The sequence below is a fragment of the Ipomoea nil genome, unplaced genomic scaffold (assembly GCF_001879475.1).
Source record: "Ipomoea nil cultivar Tokyo-kokei standard unplaced genomic scaffold, Asagao_1.1 scaffold2939, whole genome shotgun sequence".
NCBI lineage: Eukaryota > Viridiplantae > Streptophyta > Magnoliopsida > Solanales > Convolvulaceae > Ipomoea > Ipomoea nil.
Genome location: NW_017619367.1, coordinates 481235 through 506065, shown reverse-complemented (window position 1 = coordinate 506065; position 24831 = coordinate 481235). Strand labels below are relative to the sequence as shown.

The window sequence follows — 24831 nt, the reverse complement described above, 5'->3', positions numbered from 1 at the left end:
GCAGCTCTTCCTTCAGTTTACTAACAAGGAAAGAAGAAAATGGCAGCAGCAAACTAATCCTTTAGAAATACACGAGCAAACTAATCCTATGTTTCCATTTTTCAAATTTTTCATAATTCTTTAGAAAAGAAATGGAGTATTTCTCCTGCGATTAAACATACCTTTAAGATTCTTCCTCTACTTAATAGTTTGGCTTAATTGACCACCACTAATTGTTTGACTTGGTTAAATAATCAATACACATGTTTGATTAATTTGCTATTTGTAACAAGTTATTGTGCCAGCAAACTGCAAAAATTCAAAAAGTAGCTAACTAAAATGGCAATATACGATATACTCTGTAATATATTGCTCCTGTTCAGTACCCTGCATCTATTAATCAAACAACCCGGCATATTTCATATGGATTATTTGGTTGACACTATAAATTTTACATATTACCTAGAAGAAAAATGACACCAAACATATGAACATTGCAGGGAGATAATGCATTAATAATTAATTAGGTACCCAACATAAAGTGTACAAACCAGCAGAATTTCACATAAATTATTTGCCGATTTTAAGGCGTTTGCCTAGTACCACTACCACTATGAATGCATTATACCTACATTCCTCCCACCTTTCCAACTCCACTCTGGAAACCCCATTCAAGTGGACGTGACCTACCCGTTTAAACCCACCAACCAAGCCATGAATTTGTCAACCTAGTTCATATTTACAGTATCTCCCACACGCCTCAAAAATTATAGTGAATGTAGTCGGCACAACCCTCACCTCACCTTCCCTTCACAATTGCATAAACAATTCAAACCCGCCCCCCAAGGACCCCACTTTCATATACCCATTTTAAGAATGTAAATTACCCAATACCCAAAATTAATAAAATATGCCAAAAACAAATTAGCACTGTTGTTCAACACGCCAGTACACAGCCGCACAACAAATTTGCAATTCCAAACAAGAAATTATCCAACATAGATTCACCACACCAGCATAACGTGAAACACACCACAAAAAATTCCCAGACCACACATGCACAAATCAGTGAGTTGACCTGGAGTAAATTTCGACTGAACACAACTACAAACGATGATCAACCGAACTAACCTGCTACATCCGACCGGTGCGACGCCTGATGCCTCGCAACAACCCTAGAAGCTATCCCGGAAGCAGCCCTGCCGACACCCCCTACGGCCGTCGAATTCGTCGGACGGTAGCCAGGACGCCGTCTGTGTGCCCGGGACACCGCAGCCACCCTGTGCAGCCCACGCGACAGCGGAGTCGCAGGCGACAATGGCCGCCCCTGACTAATGTATTTGTGCGCTAGAGTGTAGCTAATTGGTTAATGCGCCGTGCACTCGACTACCGTGCACCCCCAATTATGACCACCGATCAAACAATGTGCACGGCTGGAGATAGTGCACAAATGCACATGATAATGAGAAGGCACATCTGAACAGTTTTCTATATATATATATATATATATATATATATATGCAATTCCAAACAAGAAATTATCCAACATAGATTCACCACACCAGCATAACGTGAAACACACCACAAAAAATTCCCAGACCACACATGCACAAATCAGTGAGTTGACCTGGAGTAAATTTCGACTGAACACAACTACAAACGGTGATCAACCGAACTAACCTGCTACATCCGACCGGTGCGATGCCTGATGCCTCGCAACAACCCTAGAAGCTATCCCGGAAGCAGCCCTGCCGACACCCCCTACGACCTTCGAATTCGTCGGACGGTAGCCAGGACGCCGTCTGTGTGCCCGGGACACCGCAGCCACCCTGTGCAGCCCACGCGACGGCGGAGTCGCAGGCGACAATGGCCGCCCCTGACTAATGTATTTGTGCGCTAGAGTGTAGCTAATTGGGTAATGCGCCGTGCACTCGACTACCGTGCACCCCCAATTATGACCACCGATCAAACAATGTGCACGGCTGGAGATAGTGCACAAATGCACATGATAATGAGAAGGCACATCTGAACAGTTTTCTATATATATATATATATATATATATACATATATATATATATATATATACATATATATATATATACATATATATATATATATACATATATATATATATACATATATATATATATACATATATATATATATATATATATATATATATATATATATACACTAGGCCTGTAGGCTTGAGGACCGGGTATATATAACTATGTATTTATAGGGATACAAGAATTATATCGTCGTAACTATAGCAAGACTGTGTTAAAATTTTAGAGTTGCAATAATATTCAAAGATGGAGTAAGTATTCTAAAGCTGATTCCTAATATGCCCCCTCACGCTTAAGGTTCATTAGAGAACATTGGACTTGTCCCTTAGAAAATTGAATCTAGTAGTGGTAAGTGATTTGGTGAAGATATCTGCAAGTTGGTTCTTTGTTGAGATGTAATTCACCTATAGCTCCTTTGATGCTACTTTGTCACGAACAAAGTGGTAGTCTATTTCTACATGATTAGTTCAGGCATGAAAAATGGGATTTGCACATAGATAGGTAGCACCAAGATTATCACACCATAGTCGAGGTGGTTTTGTTATTATGAATCCAAGTTCACGAATGAGAGCAACTAACTATGTTATTTGTTCAAAGAGATCTACTATTGCTTTGTATTCCGCTTCTATTGAAGATTTAGTCACTGTATTTTGCTTACAGCATACCCAAGAGATCAAATTTTTGCCAATGAAGACAGCATAACCACTAGCGGATTTTTAGTCATCAGGGCACCCCATCCAATCAGAGTCCGAGAAAGCATGAATATCATCAGAGTCAGATGTAACACCCCCTAATTTCCATGCTAAATTAAGCCTTAAACATGCAGGTAACTAATCAAAACATCAAACACAACGGAAGACTGAAAAAGGATTATATAAACTGGAAACGAAAGGGTGCTATGCCACGCTCACCCAGAGGTGAACGCACAGACCAACATCTGCATGATTCATAATCTAAGATCCATACATAACCAAAGTACTAAAGTCTATCCTTGGCATACAGTCCATAACAACAAAAAATATGGAAACTACACTAGCAGGTTCTAGACCGCGCTCACGTCTACACATCACCTGAAAGAAACACATAAAAGATGGGACGACGCCCGGTCGGCGAATAATGCTGGTAACCCACCAATACATGTGAAATATCATACATAGATAGGATATACGTATGTAAAATCATTTGCGAAACGGAATATACATATATATGTTCAAAACCAAGAGCCGAAGTCAACACAAGACTCTAAGCACTCACAACATGATAAGGGAACACATCCCAAGACCACACGAGATACAACGACTCACAAGAACGGCTCAAGGGATAATCTACCATCAGATAGTAGATTAACACCCTACATGCATAACACAAGAGAATAAGGACACAACCATTGGCAACACATGCCTTTGTGACGACACACGTCACAAGAAGAGAAACTCACAACAACGGCTACACAAGCCTTCGTGACATCACCCATCACGAATTGATATGCCTTCCTTATGCCCGGTTCCAACCTTATGGCTACCCCCAACCTTATGTCTAGTTCCAACCATTACCTCCAGGACCCCTGTACAACCAAGTCCAACCTTTTCCCTCCTAGGACCGTTGTCCCCCCACCAACAACCACCAACAAGACCACCAATTCATAGTACACGAGGGTACCGATCACACGCACGGCGATACACGCCTTGGCAACACATGCCTCCCAAGAAATACGTGAACCCGACACACAGGTCACAAACTCCATAATCACGTCATGGCCACCACGCGGACCACTGTCGTACCTTGGTGATTAAGGCCCCATAAACCGAAATCGTGCAATCCAGGTACAGCCACACACACCACACCACAACAGGAATCAATCAACGGATCACAACGAAGATATGAAACCATACTCAATCAAGGAATGGATCACAGTCCAACAACAACGATGAATAACACAAGTTATCATCAACGATAGGAAGATACAAACAACACACACGCTAGCATTTAAACACCGAAATAGCATGCTTATCAAACGGGTAAACCAAACGTAGTTCCGAAGAACACACAAGACTCATCACGGTTCAACGAAACACAATGTTGAACACTTAGCATGATTCAAGACACGAACACTTACATGGATTCCTACCATATAGTTCTTGACATACGAAACATCAAGAAGACACTCAAATAGTTCCACGAAAGAACAACGGGAAGTCAAAAGACCAAATACCGAGTCAAAAGAATCACGGGGAACAAATCCCCCAACAATCTAACATTGTTCCCCGCGGGTGGACCCACGGGTAGACCCCAACCCGTGGTTCCGCCCGCGGGTATACACCCACAAGCCACATGTACCACGCGGGTGGGACAGCGGGTGGACGCCTACCTGCTGTTCTGCCCGCGGGTACACACCTGTACACCAAAACATCCCTTCGGGGATTTTCAACACCAAGCTCAAATTCAAGTCCAAAAAATGTCAAATCTCACCAAATACAACAAAATGACTTGAATCAAAGGAATAGCCAAGCAATGGCACACATGAACCCTAAACACAAGTTCTAGATATGCATTTTCACAAGACAATGCATAAACACTCACATTTCATAGCAAAACACATGTAGAATCCAAGAAATCATCATATAGGTAAGCAAAATAGATTTTGTAGAGCATGGGTTACCTCTTGAAAACAAAAACCTTCACTTAACACTTCACAAAGCTCCTACTAAGGCTCACCTTCCAAACCCACTTCAAGAACACACCAAAAGATCATAAAGATTCTATCTTTAAGAAAAGACACCTTAGAAAACACTAAAAACACAAGATGAACATAGATCTTACCCTCCTAGATGCTCAAATGTATGAAAGGTAGAATCTTGGAGACAACCTTTGAAGATTTGACAAAGCTCCAACTTGGCTTGGAAGAAAAGCTATCTAACTTTTAGAGAGAAGGGAGAGCTCAAGTTTGGGAAGTGTAAGGAGAAAGAATGAGGAGTGTCTACTAGGTTAGCTTGATTACTAACACAAAGTGAAATGTCATGAATACCCTTACTAAAATGAAGAGGTGTAAGGGAACAAGGGAACTACTCACAAAGCTTAAGGTACAACCTTGACTTTGTGTTGACTAGTCAATTACTAGTCCCTGACTATTGAATTTTCAGGAATTTAAGGAATTAAATTACCAATTGGTTTAGAATTAATTACTAAATTAATCCCTTAACTGAATTTGGATTACGGGGTGTCACATCAGATGTTGTAAAACACAGTCCATAGTATAGAGTCCCCTTGACATATCTTAGAACTCATTTGAGTGTCACCCAGTGCTTAGAGTTTGGAGAGTGCATGAACTGACAAAGTTTGTTGGCTTCAAAGGAGAGATCCAGAAGAGTGATGGTTAGGTATTGAAGTACTCCAACAATGTTATGGAATTGTGTAAGATTTTCATGTGGTTGATTTGTGGTTGTTGCACTTAGCTTACTATTAATTGGAATTAATGTTGAGATTGGTTTGCAGTGTTCCATTAACTAGTACAGGATAAATTGAAATTGCAAGAACTGCTGAGGAGATTGTCCTTGATCCATCAGAAGTACAAGCTGCTGTAACAAGAAAGAAGGGATAAGAGAAAATGCCAGACCCTGAAGAACAAACAAATCTAATGCAGAAAATCTAGGTGTTTCCTGAGAGCCCTACCATCAGAAGGAGAGCAACAAGATCAAATTACATCCCCCAACCTATACCAAGAGAGGAAGTACTTGTTGCTGCTCCAAGAAGGAATATTAGCAAAAGAAAGTTTGTGACTATTAAACCAGTAGAAGAATCATCATTAGCTCCAATAAAAAAAAAAAAAAAAAAAAAAAAAAAAAAACAAAGAAGAAGAAGAAACAAAGTGCTTCTATTGTAGAAACTGAGATAACAGAGACACCAGCTGAACCACCCTCTGAACCTATTTACAAGCTCATGTTCATGTCAATTCTTACAGTAGAAAGGTGGGAATCAATTAAAAAGAGACAGACCTTAGGAGAAAGAATCATTGATCTGGCAAAGTTCAAGAGTAAGTGCCAGATTATCTCACTACTGGAAAGAACCAATCTATTGAAAACGGTTATAGACATTCGAGTCCAGGCATATCCTTCAACAGTTGTCAAGGAGTTCTGTGCAAATCTTATCCTAGAAGTGAACAAGCTAGATTCCATTGTATTCGGAAGGCTTTGGGTTCGAAACCAATGGTATCACTTCAGTGCCACCAAAATCAACTCATATTTTGGACTCTCAAATGATGTGGAAGAAGCCGAAGTCAGCCCCAATTTGATGACAAAAAGACTGACCAGAAACATGTTTGACCATTGGCCTACGGGTACCAATACTCTGCCTGCACTAACCTCAAAGTTTTCCATTTTACATAAAATAGCACTAACAAATTGATTGGCAGGTGAACATCTAGGTGACCTAAACATGCAGATGGCAAAGGTGATATACAAAATTGACCAGGGCATCCAATTAACTTGGGTGAAAGTATCTTTGAACAAGTTATTAGCTTCCTAGAATCCAAGGATCCAAAGGTCAAGTTACCATACCCCAACATGATATATGGTATTCTAAAAGCACAAGCCTTGAAGCCTTAATTATTCCTATGAGGTTTTTGAGTTACCCAAGACAAGGATCACTAATCACAGACTGTTGACACCTCCACATTTACTTGATGTTACTCCAGAAAGTGGATAGCTCTCTGCACTAGTTCCTGAACAAATTGTGCCAACTCTACTTGAAACCAATAAGCTTACATCGCAGGTATTGAGACAAAGCATTGATGAGCTGAACAAAGCAATTGCTATTGTGGAGAAAAGAAGGAACTTGGACTTGCAGCTACTGGAAGAGCTTATAGTCAGAATTGCCAATGAAGAAGGTGCTACCACAATAGAACAATAGGATGCACAATGCCCTGCTGAATACGTTGATTGATTTGATTCGAATCGTGCTTGGCCCAGCCTAGAAGTCATGTGGTTACAGATTCGCAAGTTTCTGACACTAAGGGGGAGCACACCCAAAATTAATCCGATTACTTTATGGTTCTGGTTACTGATTGGCCGAGTTTGCTATAGGCCACACAGATATTCTTTTAAGATATTATCTTTTTTTTTTTATTAGTTGAAGGTAGTAGGATTTAGCCTTGAACTAACTAAAATTGGTCGTAATAAATGTCTTTTTGAACTTTGTGTTAGAGTCTATCTGATTGTCAGTCAAAAGACTTGGATGATTTTTGGTGTCAAATAGTACTTTGTTTTAGGCATCAATTGTGGATGAACAAACTGCATTTTCATAAACTTAACAAAGGGGAGATTGTTAATAAAATGTATACTTGTGAAAAGAAGTTACAAAAGAGTATCTTTTACCTCTTTGAGTTGTTATGATTTATGGAACACTTCACCTGAAATGATTTATGGCCTCAATTTGATTGATCGGGAGATAACTTCACCTGTTCTTCAAGAAGAAACTCTACAAGTTGGTTGTGGTACAAGCTGTGAAACTCATAGTTCTTTGTGGACATCATTGTGATTTGGTTGAATGAAGAATTGCGCAATCTCTTCATGTGTTGCACCCCCCCCCCCCCCCCCTACATTGGAGTAGTTTTCTCCGAACTGGGTTAACAAATTTCTAGAGTCTTCTTACTGCTTTCAATTATTGATTGTTGTGCGTTAATTGGGTGAACTAAGTACTGCCACATTAATCGAACTAGTTCATAAGCTACTTGTCTAAGAAATTGTATCTACATTATCGAGTTTATTACTTGTCGATTGAATCCACATTGAATCATAAATAAGTAATTGGACTGAGGGCTAGAATTTTCCAGATTTTAGATCAAAAAGATATAATTTTGGACCTTGATTCACAGAAAAATTTGTTTTTTTTTTTTTTTTTTTTTTTTTTTTTTTTTTTTTTGCACTGAGCCTCTATGAAGTCTTTACACATGACTTTCTAAGTCAACAAAATTCTTTTTCCTTTAAAAAAAAAATTAAACTTAGGTGATTCCAGCTTCACCAGACTGATCCTAACCCTACAAACCCCTCCCTAGAGCCACTTGGAATGTAAATCGCGAGTTACGCAATTAGTCCACCAATCATATCCTAATCTTAATGTAGGCACAAAGAATCCAATCCAAACCTTTTAGCATCATTGAGTCATTTTACCATACATGTTTCCAATCGAACTCCTACACTGTCGTCTTCCGTCATGACTTTTAAGTTAGGCAATGAATCCACTACGGTAAGTTTTGGGGCACAAAATTCTTTTTCTTATAAAAATAAAAAGATTATGTATTGATTTAGTAGAAGAAATACTAATTTTACTATTACAAATTGCAGCACAAATTAAAAAGGAACATTGCTTTTAGTCGTATCAACACCACCACTGCACATTGTCATACTATTACGGTTGCCCTCTCATGTCAAGGTTGCGCAATATAATAGCTAAAGTCACCAAAATCAACCACCTGAGACAACTCCATGCTCACCTCATTCATTACTCTCTTCACTGCCAAAGCTACTGGGTGGCCCTGCTCATTAATCTATGCACGCGCCTCCATGCTCCGCCGCCCTACACCCGTTACATTTTCGAATCAGCACAGGAACCGAACATCTTTGTTTTCACCAGCATGCTCAAGTACCATTCCCAGTTGGGCGCCCAGAATGATGTTCTCCAAGTGTTTGCTGAAATGCAGAAGTTTGGAGTGAGCCCCGATGCGTTTGTCTACCCGATACTGATCAAAGCGACAGGGGAGGGTGGTGTTGTGTTCCACGCAAAGTTTATTAAAATGGGTATTGATTCCGATAGGTTTATACGCAATGCCGTGATGGATATGTATGGAAAATACGGGCCTATTCAGGTTGCGAGGGAACTGTTTGATGAAATGCCTGAGAGGACTGTTGCAGATTGGAATTCGATTATTTCTGGATACTGGAATTGGAAGAATGAGGTTGAAGCGCGGAGGATGTTTGATTTGATGCCAGAGAAGAATGTGATTACTTGGACAGCGATGGTGAGTGGGTACTCGAGAATGAAGGATTTGGTGAATGCTAGGAGGTATTTTAATAAAATGCCCGAGAAAAGCATCGTTTCATGGAATGCAATGCTTTCTGGCTATGCTCAGAATGGGTATAATGAGGAGGCAATAAGGTTGTTCACTGAAATGGTGAGTGTTGGAGTTATTCCTGATGAAACAACATTGGTTACTGTTATTTCTTCTTGTTCTTCAGAAGGTATTCCTGCCCTTGCTGAGTGGCTTGTCAGGATGATCAACAAAAAGGGCATTCATTTGAATTGTTTTGTCAAAACTGCACTTCTTGACATGTATGCTAAGCGTGGAAATCTAGAGATGGCTAGAAAGATTTTTGATGAGTTGGGTTCATATAGGAACTCTGTTACTTGGAATGCAATGATTTCTGCATATGCAAGACACGGTGATTTGGCTTTAGCTAAAGAACTCTTTGATAGAATGCCAGGGAGGAATGTGGTGTCCTGGAATTCTATAATAGCTGCTTATGCACAGAATGGACAATCAAAAATAGCAATTGATCTCTTCAAAGAGATGATTGAACAGGGAATGATTCCTGATGAAGTAACTATGCTTAGTGTAATCTCAGCTTGCGGCCATCTTGGGGCTTTGGAATTTGGCAAAGAGGTGGTCAATTTCCTGATGAAGAACAAAATTAAATTGAACATTTCGGGTTACAATTCCTTGATTTTCATGTATTCTAAGTGCGGAAGCATGGAAGATGCAAAAATGGTGTTTCGATCTTTGGAAACCAGAGATGTGGTGTCCTATAATGCACTCATTACAGGTTTGGCAGCTTATGGTAATGGCAATGAAGCCCTTGATTTTCTCTGGAAGATGAAGGAAGATAACCTTGAACCAGATCGGATAACGTATACTGGAGTTCTAACAGCCTGCAGTCATGCAGGATTGGTGGATGATGGCCAAAGAATTTTTGAATCAATCGAATCTCCTGATGTTGATCATTATGCATGCCTAGTGGACTTGTTAGGTAGAAATGGCAAACTTGATGAAGCAAAGGGGTGGATTGATAGAATGCCACTGCATCCTCATGCTGGTGTATATGGTGCACTTTTAAATGCTAGCTGTATTCACAAAAGAATTGATCTTGGAGAGTTTGCAGCAACTAAACTCTTTGAGATCGAACCAGAAAACTCAGGCAACTATATCTTGCTTTCTAATATATATGCTTCAGTAAGGAGGTGGGAAGATGTAGAAAGAATCAGAGGATTGATGAGTAAAGTGGGAATTTTGAAGACAACTGGGTGGAGTTGGGTGGAACATGATGGCAAGATGCACAAGTTCATAGTCGGCGATCAGTTGCATGAGAAATCAGATGATATTTATCGAGTACTTGGTGAGATGGAAAACAAGATGAGGCTTGCTGGATACATGGCTGACAAGAGCTGTGTTTTGAGAGACATTGAGGAAGAAGAAAAGGAAGAAATGATAGGAAGCCATAGCGAGAAATTGGCTGTTGCTTTTGCAGTTCTAGTGACTGAACCGGGATCTATGATACGAGTGGTAAAGAACCTCAGGATCTGTAGGGATTGTCACACTGCTATAAAGATCATATCAAAGTTAGAGAAAAGGGAGATTATTGTTAGGGACAACAATAGGTTTCACTGCTTCAAAGATGGGTTATGTTCGTGCAAGGACTACTGGTAATACTTGTGTTGCTTTGAACATTTGGTAGCTGCACATTGGAACATGATGTTAGAGCACAAAAGGCATCAGTCTAGTGCCCCCACACCGTCTAGTTCTTCTTATTAGAGCACATAACATTTTGCAAGCCTATAAACTCCTATTTGTGTTTATAATGAAAGTCATCAACTCATGCCTCTCAGAGCATTCTGAGATTGACACTATGGTCTACAATGCTGGGATCTCTGCCACAATAGATACTCAAGTATTTTTTGAATTGAAATGATTCTTGCAAGAAAGGTGAAATGATTAAACTGTCAGCCATCCATTGTGTGAAGGTGAAATCAACTTAACTATTATGTTCATTATTCTACCAAGTTAAGATTAGTGTTTCTTGGTCATGCAAATTTGTTTTAATTTCCATCTGTATTATGGTAAAGGCTATATGCATTACTTTCAGCTTTGAAAAGGCTAGCATCCATGCATATATTAACAGTTTCTGAAAGTGTACTCTGAAATGAGTACCAATATCAAATCACTGCCACATTTTACCTGAAAATATAGTCTTTAACATAATATCCTTTGGCAACAAGGGATTCTGTGGATACATTAATTTTCTTCCAAATACTGCACATTATGATTACTTACAAAGTTTTTCTGTATAGAGTTCCTTAATTAACACCACACCAGTCACTAGCTAGTATTGATAAGCCATTATTTGGGCACCACATTTAATCTCAATTTGCATGGATCTTAAGGTGATTGAGATGAAAATCACTCATAATTGAAGTGTTTTTTATTGTAGGTAAGAAAGATTGGGCAAAGGCGTGAACGGACAAGGAAGGAGGCAATTTGCAAGTGCAATGAGTCAAGGAAGCACAAAATGAAAGCATAAGGACACGAAGCAAATCAAGGAGCAGAATTGGAGCTTAGGAGAAGATCAAGAGGTGTGACCGTGACCTTCCCAGAGCATTTTCTAATCCCTAGGCTCCCGATAACACTCATTGCCATGAGCATCAGCGTGAGGCCGGGAATCAGAAAGTTTCCTGGGATGGTCACGGTCGCCCTCCCGACCGGGAGTTTGACCGGGACCATGTGTCCAAAATTTGTTGAGATGGTTTCTTTGGTGCGAATTGCAGAATTGGAGGGTATAAATAAGCCTAGGCGGCTAATTTTTAGCTTCTCTCTAGGCTTTCCTAAGGAGAAAACCTTTACACAACCTCTCTTCTTGTAATCATTCCAAATTTGATGAAGAATTGGAGTTAATTTTAGCTTGTAATTCATTTTGGTTTCAATTTGAAGATTGCATTTTCCATTGTTATTGATCAAAGCTAAGTCTTTCTTTTTTACTCTCTATTCTCTTTAATTGAATTGTTCTTGCAATGTCTTCCATTTCAATTCATGCTTCATTTCAATTTCAAATATGAGTCGCTAGATTACTTTGGATTTGGTTTGAGCTCTTTTGTTATGAATGCTATGTGATTTGAATTGCAATGTTAGATAGTATAATGACTTGATGGTTTTAGTTATGAGCTTGGTAGTTTATATGGATTCTTGCATAATTTGGGCCAAATTATGCAAGAGGTACATAGATAAGTTGTTGTCACTATGAGAATAGAACAACACCATAATCGTATTTCTCACTAGTCTAACTTTGCTTTACGAAAAGGGAGTTGGAAGGAGACGTGAACGCCACATGTTTGATGAATTGCTTCAATTGGTTTAGGTCACCATGAGAATGGGCTTCAAGCTAATTGAGAGTCTAAGTCTACGAGAGCGGCATTGACACTTAGAGGGCAATTTATATCCTACACCACGGCGCGTGTTACATTGTGCGCCCAGATGCAAAACGACGTCGTTTCAATTTTTTTTTTTTTTTGAAATTTCGCTACCCAGTGTTTGGCGGTTAATTTTCCTTTAAAAAAAATCTCATGTTCAAAAATGTACATAATGTTATACTAGAATACACATAATTGTATACATGAATGTACATAATTGTATAACAAAATACATATACTCTTTTTTAAAAGATAATACACATAATCTAACATAATACATAATAAACATAAACTTTTAACATAATACACATCAACTCATAACATAATGCACAAAAATTTCCTGATTCGGATGTACATAATTGTATAAAAAAAATGTACATAATTGTATAAAAAATGTACATAATAAAAAATATACATAATTGTATAAACAAATATACATAATCATGTCAACTTCCTACCGTGCTTCCCAAAACGACGTCGTTTTGGGAGGCGCGGGATGCACAGTGCACTGTGCGCCGTGGTGCAGAGTATAACGATTGCATAGAGTGTTTGGTAGCAAGGAATATAAAGTTTGAACTTTTCTGGGAATTTAAAAGGTGGGAAAATTATTCCCATATTTGGTGCAATATTTGACATAGGAAAGTTCGGGTCAATGGGAATCACATTCCATGATATCAAGGAAACTAAATTCCCACCTAAGGGAGGTAAGATTCTTTTTCTCGAGTGACTGGAATCTACCAAATTTATTCAATTACGTATTTATCTTTTTCGGCGTTAGATTAAAAGTCATATAAATATAAGAAATTTATCTCTCCCACCATTACACATTGTTTATTAATGAAATTTACATCCAGGTACGTATACATGAACGTACTGAATATTTACATAACGAATCATATTGCAAATTAAATTATGGAAAACATTAACTGCGTACTTGGATGTAAATTTCTTTAATAAACAATGTGTGTGTGTAAACTTGATTAACTTGATTTTAATTTTTTGTATGTGGAAATTTTTTGGCATATGATTTATTAATTTACAAGTAATTTATTAAACTCTCAATTATTATTATTATTTTTTATGTTTGTATATACTATATAGCAAGGATATATTAGATATTATAAAATTTTTCAGGGAAGTTTAAATGAACAAAACATGTTAATTAATTTTTTTTAGGTAATTTAATTGTTATATTTCCAGGATAACACCAAACATTTGAAATAATTTTTCGTGTAAAATTATTTCCATCAAACATATTCCTTAGTGTTATAAAACCACTATTTATGGACATTTGTATTTGTAACGGAATGTAACGGATGTAACAGTTGTATACATTTATTGTATTTATTACATTGAGTCCTTTATATTCTGTACTCTTGTAAACTAAAGAAATGAGCTAATGAGAATACAGAATTCATCTCACATATATCTCTACTCTTTTCCTTTGCTTTCTTTTGCTTTTGTTCTTCAAGCGTTCACCAAACTCAAGGAGTCTAAGGCCAACTAACCTGCATTACAACACGTTATCAGTACGCTCTAACCCCCGATGAACGGGATGGCGGCAACGCTGGTTGATGACGATCGGCATCGATTCGCACGATCGGAGACAGCGGCGGCAACGCTGCTCGGCGATAGAAACCGGTGGCTGGAGGTGGCGGAGACAACCGACTTCCTCCCGCGGTAATGGCGACCGTCGGTGGCTCGCGAAGATGGTGGCTGCGGTGATGGCGATCGATGGTTGAAGGCCTCTTCTTTTTCCCCTTCGGTTTAATTGAAAGAGGTGGCATAACATAAATGCCTCATCTTTAGCCTAATAAACGCAGAAGCGTTTTTTTTTCCTCTTTATGGCCTAGGGTTTTCTATTAAAGCCCTCCTTTTCTTGCATATTTCTATGTTGGACCAGTGTTTTCATTTTTGGACCACCATCATTCATGGGCTATTTTTTTCTCATTCAAGCCCCTAATTTATTTGGACCATTTTTTTTTGGGGCATGATATATAATATTTTCTTTGGGCCTTTCGTTTATTGAAATAAACTAGGCCACACATTCCATTTTTTATGGTCCTCATTCAAATATTTTCTGTAGAAATGGCTGCTCTCGCAAAACGAGAATTCGCTGAACTCGCCCTCGATGGAAGCAATTTCCTCACTTGGGCACTTGATGTTGAGATATATCTCCAATCTACAGAACTGCTGGACACCATTGAAGAGACATCTACGAGCACTGCAGCCCAGAAGGCAAAAGCGCTCATTTTCCTCCGCCACCATCTCAACCACGACCTCAAGAATGAATACTTAACAGAAAAAGACCCCTATGTCCTCTGGAAATCTCTTAATGCACGCTTTGACCAACAGACGTCATTGGTCCAACCCTAGGCCCAACATGATTGGCTTAACCTCCGATTTCAAGACTTTAAGTCTGTGACTGAATACAACTCCGCCCTACACAAAATTGTGTCACAATTAAAGCTCTGTAAGCAAATAATTACGGACGAGGATCTAATTGAAAAAACCCTATCCACGTTCCATCCAAATGACCTTGTGCTCCAGAAGCAGTACAGGAATACAAAGTATAATACGCATCCAGAGCTCATTACTGATTTACTGGTGGCTGAAAAGCATAGCCAGTTATTGATGCATAATCACAATGCACGTCCAACTGGCGCTGCACCTGTGCCTGAAGCACACACTGTTGCCCAGCAGAGCGACAATCGGCGGGGTCGAGGCCGGGGAAGGGGGAGAGGTCGTGGCAGGGGCCCAAAGCGAGGTGGCAGAGGGGGAGCTAGCGGTAGTAACTCCCGTCCTCAGAACAAGCAAACTCAAAGAAATGGACCAAACAAGTCACAACAGAACTCTGGTCAGTCGCAACCATGTTATAAATGTGGTTGCAAAGGACATTGGTCTAGGACATGCAGGACTCCTAAACATCTGGTCGAGGCTTACCAAAAGATGCTCCAGCAAGAAGGAGGACAAAAGAAGAAAGATTCTGGGCAATCATCTTTGCCTGAAGTAAATGCCCTCATCTTAGGGAATGATGACCTGCTAGGCGATGAACTAGCTGATTATGGAGATCAGGAGTGATACTCCTATTCTTTTCTCTCCTTTTTCTTATGGACATCCATTTTACTTCATGCCTGCATGCATGTTTATATTTGAACTCCTTTGTCCTATATGAATAATGGATCCCTTATCTTTGAACTCTTTTGTTTTTTTTGAATAAATACAATGGATTCTTCTTAGACATTATCTTGATACCCATTCCTTTTTCTTTAGAGATATGGGAGATGAATCAACCCTATGCTTGGTTGATTGTGCGACTACGCACACTATTCTGACAGACCGGAGATTTTTCCAAACGTTCAAGGAACATAAAGGCAACCTTTCAACCATAGCGAATGATGACATCCCTATTGTGGGCTCCGGCAGAGCGTCACTTATTCTTCCTAAAGGAACAAAGTTGATCATTGATTCAGCCCTCCTATATCCTCAATCAAAAAGAACTTTGCTCAATTTCAGGGATATTCGGTCCAACGGTTTTCACATAGAAACTAAAACTAAAAACAATACCGAATTCCTTGTTTTGACCAAAACAGTCAATAACCAGAAAAAGGAAATTGAAGAACTTCCTTCCTTTTCTTCAGGCCTGTATTATTCATATATCAGGCCCCAGCACTCCTGCGTTGCACTCGCAGTAAAGTTTAAAGATACACATTCTTTCAGTCTATGGCATGACCGCTTAGGTCACCCTGGGCAAACAATGATAGGCCGGATTCTTTCAAATTCAACTGGACATAACCTTCTTAGGACAAACATTCTTTCTACAAAAGATTACACATGTGTTCCATGTGCACAGGGAAAACTTATTGTTCGTCCCTCGCGTCCTAAGATTGGTTTTGAGTCACCTGTCTTCCTGCAGAGGCTACAGGGTGATATTTGTGGACCAATTAATCCTTCATCCGGACCATTTCGATATTTTATGGTCCTTATTGATGCTTCCACCCGATGGACACATGTGTGTTTGTTGTCCACTCGAAATATGGCATTCGCAAAATTCATAAGCCAAATCATTAGGTTGAATGCCCAATTTCCCGATTATCCTATTAAGAACATAAGAATGGATAATGCTGGTGAATTCACTTCGTCAGCTTTTGACGATTATTGTATGGCCATGGGAATTAAGGTGGAACATCCTGTACCATACGTCCACACCCAGAATGGTTTAGCTGAATCTCTTATCAAAAGAATTAAACTAATAGCTAGACCATTACTACAACGGTCCAGTCTACCAGTAAATTGTTGGGGACACGCAGTGTTGCATGCTGCAAACCTAATTCAACTCCGGCCAACTGCATATCACGATTATTCCCCTCTACAACTTGTACGTGGTAATGAGCCAGACATTTCCCATTTGCGTGTCTTTGGCTGTGCGATTTACGTACCTATACCACCTCCGCATCGTTCTTCAATGGGCTCGCAACGTCAATTAGGTATTTATGTTGGGTATGAATCCCCTTCTATCATTAAATACCTCGAGCCTATGACAGCAGATCAGTTTACTGCACGGTTTGCTGACTGCATTTTTGATGAAGATCATTTCCCGGCATTAGGGGGAGAGAAAAACCCAGTTTTGAAAAAATGCCACGAAATTTCATGGGATGAAAAAGATCTTCAATATCTTGACCCACGTACTAGTCAAACTGAACTTGAAGTTCAGAAAATAATAAATTTGCAAAAACTAGCAAATAATCTGCCAGATGCGTTTACTGATTATAAAAGAGTAACTAGGTCCTATATTCCTGCAGAAAATGCTCCATCAAGGATAATTGTCCCCAAAGGACCAAATAATAACACCGACACTATCCGACGCCAGAAGCGTGGAAGACCAGTTGGTGCAAAAGATGTAAATCCGCGGAAAATTAAAAACAATAAACAATCACAGTTACTCCAAAAGTCATTATATGGCTTAAAACAATCAGGAAGAATGTGGTATTGTCGATTGAGTGAATTCCTCTTAAAACAAGGATATGAAAATAAAGATATTAGTCCTTGCATCTTTACAAAGAAATCAACTGATGGTTTCTGTATTATATCAATCTATGTAGATGATATAAACATCATAGGGACGAGCAAGGACGTCAAGAGGGCATGCTTGTGCCTAAAGGAGGAATTCGAAATGAAAGACTTGGGAAAAACCAAGTTCTGTCTCGGCCTGCAGATCGAGCACCTCCCTGAAGGAATATTCATACACCAATCCAAATACACAGACAAGTTATTGGAAAAATTCTACATGGATAAGTCCCATCCACTTAGTACTCCAATGGTAGTCCGATCACTTGAAGTTGATAAGGACCCGTACAGACCTAAAGAGGATAATGAGGATATTCTAGGACCAGAAGTTCCTTACTTAAGTGCCATTGGAGCACTTCTATACCTTGCCAACTGCACTAGACCTGATATTGCATTTTCAGTAAACATGCTAGCTCGTTTTAGTGCTGCTCCAACCAGAAGGCATTGGAATGGCATAAAACATATCCTCAGATATTTGCAAGGTACAAAGGATCTTGGCCTTCTATTTAAAAGAAACCAAGACACCACATTAGTGGGATACGCGGATGCTGGCTTTATGTCTGATCCGCATAATGCTAGATCTCAGACTGGATATGTGTTTCTTTCTGGAGGTACTGCTATTTCATGGAAATCAGTTAAACAAACATTAGTAGCTACCTCCTCAAACCATTCTGAGATTATTGCCTTATACGAGACCTCCAAAGAATGTGTATGGTTGAGGTCATTAATACACAATATTCAAGACTCGTGTGGAATAATGAATAATGGAAAGATCCCCACTGTCCTGTACGAGGACAATGCAGCATGTGTTGCACAAATGAGTAATGGATATGTTAAAGGTAATCTCACCAAACATATTACACCAAAATTCTTTTATCCACATGAACTCCAGAAGAGTGGTGAAATACGAGTCCAAAAGATCCAGTCAAGTGAGAATCTGGCAGATTTATTTACTAAGTCCTTACCTACATCTATTTTTGAAAAGTATGTATACAAAATTGGTATGCGTAGATTAGGAAGGCTGTTGTCTTCAGGGGGAGCAACAACATCTTGAATGTAACAAAATTATTAATCTAGAAGATCAATTTATTCACTTTGATCCAGAAGATCAAGACTTATCCTTATGTTTTATACCTAAACCCAGAAGGTTTACAGTTGTACTCTTTTTCCCTTTGCTGAGTTTTTTTCCCACAGGGTTTTCTCAGTGTAAGGTTTTTAATGAGGCAACCAAAGCAACACATGCATTATCCATATATCATGTACTCTTTTCTCGACTAGGTTTTTCCCACAGGGTTTTTCTAGCGAGTTTTTAACGAGGCATGATTATGGCAAAATAATGTCCAAGGGGGAGTGTTATAAAACCACTATTTATGGACATTTGTATTTGTAACGGAATGTAACGGATGTAACAGTTGTATACATTTATTGTATTTATTACATTGAGTCCTTTATATTCTGTACTCTTGTAAACTAAAGAAATGAGCTAATGAGAATACAGAATTCATCTCACATATATCTCTACTCTTTTCCTTTGCTTTCTTTTGCTTTTGTTCTTCAAGCGTTCACCAAACTCAAGGAGTCTAAGGCCAACTAACCTGCATTACAACACTTAGAAACATTTTCTTAGAAATTTAATTGAAGGGAAAGTATCAAACAACTTCTTAGTAGGGTATTCCTACTTCCCATGTTGAGGCATTACACGGCAATTTATATCCTACACCACGGCGCGCGTTGCACTATGCGCCCAGATGCAAAACGACGTCGTTTTAATTTTTTTTTTTTTTTTTGAAATTTCCCGCCCCAGTGAATGGCAGTAGTTTTTTCTTAAAAAAAAAAAACCCGCTGTTCAAGAATGTACATAATGTTATACTAGAATACACATAATGTTATACATGAATGTACATAATTATATAACAAAATATACATACTCTTTTTAAAAGATAATACACATAATATAACATAATACATAATAAACATAAACTTTTAACATAATACACATCAACTCTTAACATAATACACACAAATTTTCTGATTTGGATGTACATAATTGTATAAAAAAAATGTACATAATTGTATAAAAAATACACATAACGTTGTGAACAAATACACATAACGTTGTGAACAAATACACATAATCTCAGCAACTTCCTACCGCGCCTCCCACCACTACCCGAAAACGACGTCGTTTTGGGAGACGCGCGGCGCACAGTGCTATGTGCGCCGTGGTGTAGGATATAACGATTGGCATTACACGGTCTTTATCCTAGGACACACTATAGCATCTATACAAAAATAGCTAGGTCCAAGTCCGTCCTTTTACAATTATTTGATAATTGTTGTTTGATTGCTCATTTCATTTTGTTTAGTATTTTTACATGATTCTTATCTATACCATTCGAACTAACTTCCAAACACCCTATACTTTCATGCTTAACCACCTACTATTCTACTTCCTTTTAGTTCACTCATCGAGACATGTCCCGAGTGAGAATACTCTCTCACACTTCATTCCATTACCATTAAAACACAACTTTCAATTATAAAGGGAAGAGTCTCACCATCAAAATGCCAAAAGAGTCTGAAATAACAATGTTTCCATCAACTATTGCTGGCACATACCCCAAAGGCTTACAATTCAGCCCAAGTTTCTTAAATTCCTCTTAATGATCAATTTATCTTCTCCTAATCGTGTATCTGCCCAAAATTAAATCAATGAATTAATGTTTCAAAGAAGAATGGGCAACATAATAGGGCAAATTATTCCGTGATGTTTCAAAGAAGAATGGGCAACATAATAGGGAAAATTATTCCGTGGACTCGGGTCCACCTTGCAATGTGGATCTAGGATTAAAATATACAATTTACATACTGAATGTTTACAATTTTGTAAATGGTAAATTGTGAACATTTAATATGTAAATTTTGAACATTACGTATGTAAATTGTGTATGTAAATTGTGAACATTCAATATATAAATTGTGTATTTTGAACCCGGGTTCATCTTGCAAAGTGAACCCTGATCCATTGTATAATAGTCTCATAATAGTTCAATCATTATTGTGTGGACCATATTTTGTCTACTGTAAAATAATGTACATTCAGTACAAAAATAGTGTATATTGTATTCAGGAGATGTACATTATTTTTGTTCTGAGTGTACATTATATTGTATAATGTACATTCAGTACAAAAATAATGTACATTTAGTATATTAAAAATGTACTTTTTGTTATGGTCCACATAACATTATGTGGACCATGGTCCACACAAGAATTCGCCATAATAGTGTAGAATTGTCAATTTTGCAACATTATGATACATTCTGGGGAGGCAAATTATATTGTGGACCAAGGTCCAAAATGTATTGTGGACCCTGGTTCAATACACAAAATTTGACTTCATAAGGTACAGAATTCATGTTCATAATGCACAGAATTTATGTTCATAATACACATACACATAAATATGATATAATGAACCTGAATTCTGTGAATTTATGTTCATAATACACATACACATAAATACGATATAATGAACATGAATTCTGTGATTATATAGCAGAAATCATGTTCGTAAAACACATAAAACATAAATACGATATAATGAACATGAATTTTGTGTATTATGTTAAGTGTTTATGTGTCCTCAGCTATATAATCACAGAATTCATGTTCATTATATCGTATTTTTGTGTATGTGTATTATGAACATATTGTATTTATGTGTATGTGCATTATGAACATAAATTCTGTGTATTATGTGTCCTCAGCTATATAATCACAGAATTCATGTTCATTATATCGTATTTATGTGTATGTGTATTGGACCATGACTGTGGTCCCTGTTGGCCACAATTATATCGTATTTATGTGTATGTGTATTGGACCATGACTGGTCCCTGTTGGCCACAATTATATAACGATTGTTCTGGGGACGTGAATGTTGTCCCTGTTGGCCACAATTATATACGAGACTGTGGTCCCTGTTGGCCACAATTATATAACGATTGTTCGTGACTGTGGTCCCTGTTGGCCACAATTATATAACAATTGTTATAGGACGTGACTGTGGTCCCTGTTGGCCACAATTATATAACAATTGTTCTGGGGACGTGACTGTGGTCTCTGTTGGCCACAATTATATAACGAGACTGTGGTCCCTGTTGGCCACAATTATATAACAATTGTTCTGGGGACGTGACTGTGGTCTCTGTTGGCCACACAATTATATAACGAGACTATGGTCCCTGTTGGCCACAATTATATAACGAGTGTTCTGGGAACGTGATTCACTACAAAAAAACGCGTAAATAGCGACGGATTTAGCGATGGTCGAATTCCGTTGCTAAGATAGCGACGGAATAGCGACAACGTAGTAACCGATTTTATTTTTTTTGTTAAATAGACATTTAACGACGGATTAGCAACGGACTTAGCGACGGAAATATTCCGTCATGAAATCCGTAGGTAATTTTAGCGGTAAATTTCCGCGCAAAAAATAGAGACAAAATTGCAACGGATTAACGACGGATATTTCGCGGGAAAATTCCATAATTTAATTGCGACATATTAGCGACGGATATATTCATCCGTCGCTACATTTTGAAGGCAGATGCGTGTTTGTTCACATGTTAGCGACGGATCTAATTATCCGTCGCTATCTAGCGACGGATTTGATTATCCGTTGCTATCGCTAGCGACGGATTTTCAAATCCGTCGCAAAATCTATATATATCGGAAATTTTTTAACAATCTAGCAACGGCCTTTTTGAATCCGTAGCTATATTGATGAAGCCTGTTAGGTTAAATACTATAGCGACGGATTTTAAAATCCGTCGCTAGTTTACAAGCGGGAATTCGAAATTGGGAGGCAATATATTTTTAACTCTAGCGACGGACTCTGAAATCCGTCGCTAGAGTTGATAAATTAAAATTAAGACCGCGATTTTCTACTGCTATCTCACCGCGATTTTCTATTGCTACCTAACAAAAACCCTACCCATTACTGCGATTTTCCTCTGGCCGCCCCCCGCCCACCGTCGACGGTGCTATCTCCTCCGCCGACCACCGCTGCCTCTCCACCGGCCGACGTTAGTTGCCTCTCCACCGACCGAGGCTGCCTCCTCCATATATCTGGTATGTATCTGAGAAATTGATTCTTTTCTATTGACATCTTTGTATTGCCATCTTTTCTATTTGATGATATTAATTTAGTTATATCTTTGAGATACTCTATAACAATATAGCTTATTAATTTCTACTGCACTGCATATTAGCTTCTCACCCTTTAGCATTTCTAGATTCGGAGTTGTTGTTGCCTCTGATTTTTAAGCCCCAAAGTGACACTCTAACTTGCCAAGTCTCTTTCTAGCCAAATTAAAAAACTGTGGTGAACAAAGTGAGGAAGTTTTGGGGTTGTTACTTTAAACATTGTTGATGAGGATATCGTGTATCATTACATTTCACTATTTGTCTTCATAAATTAGTTGCTTTTTACTCATTTTGGTACATGGATTACTCCAGAAGCATATACAACTGGTATCGTGTTTCTGATACTATTTAACAAGGAAGCATATACACCTTGAGTTTCTTTGTCTCTCTTTAATTTTTTTTTTAAAAAATTTTTGTAACAAGATAAGGATTAATGGACAGGAAACTCCTATTAATTAAGGAATAAAAAGGTTTTGCTAAACTCTTTCTTTTAATTTCCTTTTCTCATTCATTCTTCTGGTTTGATTGTCTGATTGAGCACATATTTTGAACTTAGTTGATTGTTTTCTTTGTCACAACCTCCCATTAAATTTGATTGGAAGTTATATATTATTTCCCATCAATAAAGTAATTAAAATTTAGTTTTGAAGGAATTATTCCCTAGAATCTTGACACAGAAGCAATAACAACCTAATCAAATGAATAAACTGAATTGATTAATAATAAGCAGGAAAGTGAAAGTTTTAGAAAAGTTTAAGTATTACTTCTGTTCCATTGTCGATTCTACTGTACCTCAAAAGAAATGGATCAAAAGTGAATATATTTGTAAAGTTTAGAATAGAGCTTGTAATTTAATTTTCACTTGAGGATAAGGCCAACAACTAGGGGCTAACAAACTGGCCAAGGGTATTAAAATTGTCTTATATATTTAGTTATATTTCATTTGTTAGTATACTTACAAAAGTCAACTGAGGGAGGTTTTCAATCTTCAACTTGAAACAGACTAATGCATATTTGTTCTTATGCATCTAATAAGAAAAGCATTACTCTTAAGTGACAACTGACTATACATCATATCAATGCAAGTTCAGGGAAGGCATTACTCATATTGTTTTGACAACTGACTGTAAAAATTTTACATTTTCATTTTGATGAAAATAAATATGCAAAACACCAACTAATAATATCATTAGTTTTTGTCTTTAGTTTGGGTTAGTAGTTTAACATTTTTTCTCTCTTTGTACTTATCGTGTATGGAATGAGAGATGTATCTTGATAATTGTTAATATAGATTATATTGGGAGGGTCTATAATATAATTGTCATTCTTGGTTCTATTATTGGCAGATTACATATATACACAATATTCTTACACTCAAGATTCTACAAGATTCCATAATCAAAACTATTGGCTTGGAATCGTATTATTACACTCAAGATTCTTCAAGTTCTCTATCGGTTGATAAGGTTTGAACAATTACAAATTTTTCATTTGTTGTTTATTTGCTGGCTAAACCGTCTGTGGGTACCGGCACTTGTGTTTTCTCCGGCTAAATCGCCTGTGGGTACCAAAGGATTATAAAAATATGCATGATTGTTTATTTGTTGTTTATTGGCCGGCTAAACCGCCTGTGGGTACCGGCACTTGTGTTTTCTCCGGCTAAACCGCCTGTGGGTACCGGAGGTTCATGAATGCATGATTGTTTATTATAAGCTTTATTTGAATGTCTCAGTGATTGTTTTTTTTTTTTTTTTTTTAAATGAAATGTAGCATTGAAAAATATTTTGAAATAGGTGATAAATACAATGAGTTTAAATCTTCATTGGATGTATACACGAATTAGAAATGGTCTTCTCATTGAAGAGTTTTTGGCTAGTCTTGAAACTTTATATTGTTAAATTGATAAAATTCTTATATACCTTTATATATTTGTCTTATTTTGTATATGTTTTTAATTGTAGGACGAAATACCAGCACGGTGTGATGCTGCAATGCAAGAGGCGGAAGGGTCAACTGAGCCACTAGTTATAGACATGTCACAGATGTATGTGGATG

The 24831-nt window shown here is 38.0% G+C and overlaps 2 protein-coding genes across 4 annotated transcripts; both read left to right on the top strand.

Moving 5' to 3' along the window:
• Window positions 1–8392: 8392 nt before the first annotated feature.
• LOC109162325 (pentatricopeptide repeat-containing protein At1g14470) lies at window positions 8393–12050 on the top strand. 3 transcript variants are annotated; one of them, XR_002051070.1, is made up of 2 exons: window positions 8393–10985; window positions 11526–12050. XR_002051070.1 is itself a non-coding variant. In XM_019311050.1 (2 exons), exons 1-2 carry the CDS (start codon window positions 8468–8470, stop codon window positions 11527–11529), a joined length of 2277 nt encoding a protein of 758 aa, XP_019166595.1. In that variant the 5' UTR covers window positions 8393–8467; the 3' UTR covers window positions 11530–12050. The 3 variants fall into 3 exon arrangements, 1 of the variants encoding a protein (XP_019166595.1); XR_002051069.1 differs by having other exon boundaries at window positions 8393–11058; XM_019311050.1 differs by having other exon boundaries at window positions 8393–10740.
• A 2536-nt stretch (window positions 12051–14586) lies between these two features.
• LOC109162344 lies at window positions 14587–15579 on the top strand. The gene is made up of 2 exons (XM_019311066.1): window positions 14587–14862; window positions 15049–15579. Exons 1-2 carry the CDS (start codon window positions 14587–14589, stop codon window positions 15577–15579), a joined length of 807 nt encoding a protein of 268 aa, XP_019166611.1.
• Window positions 15580–24831: the final 9252 nt, after the last annotated feature.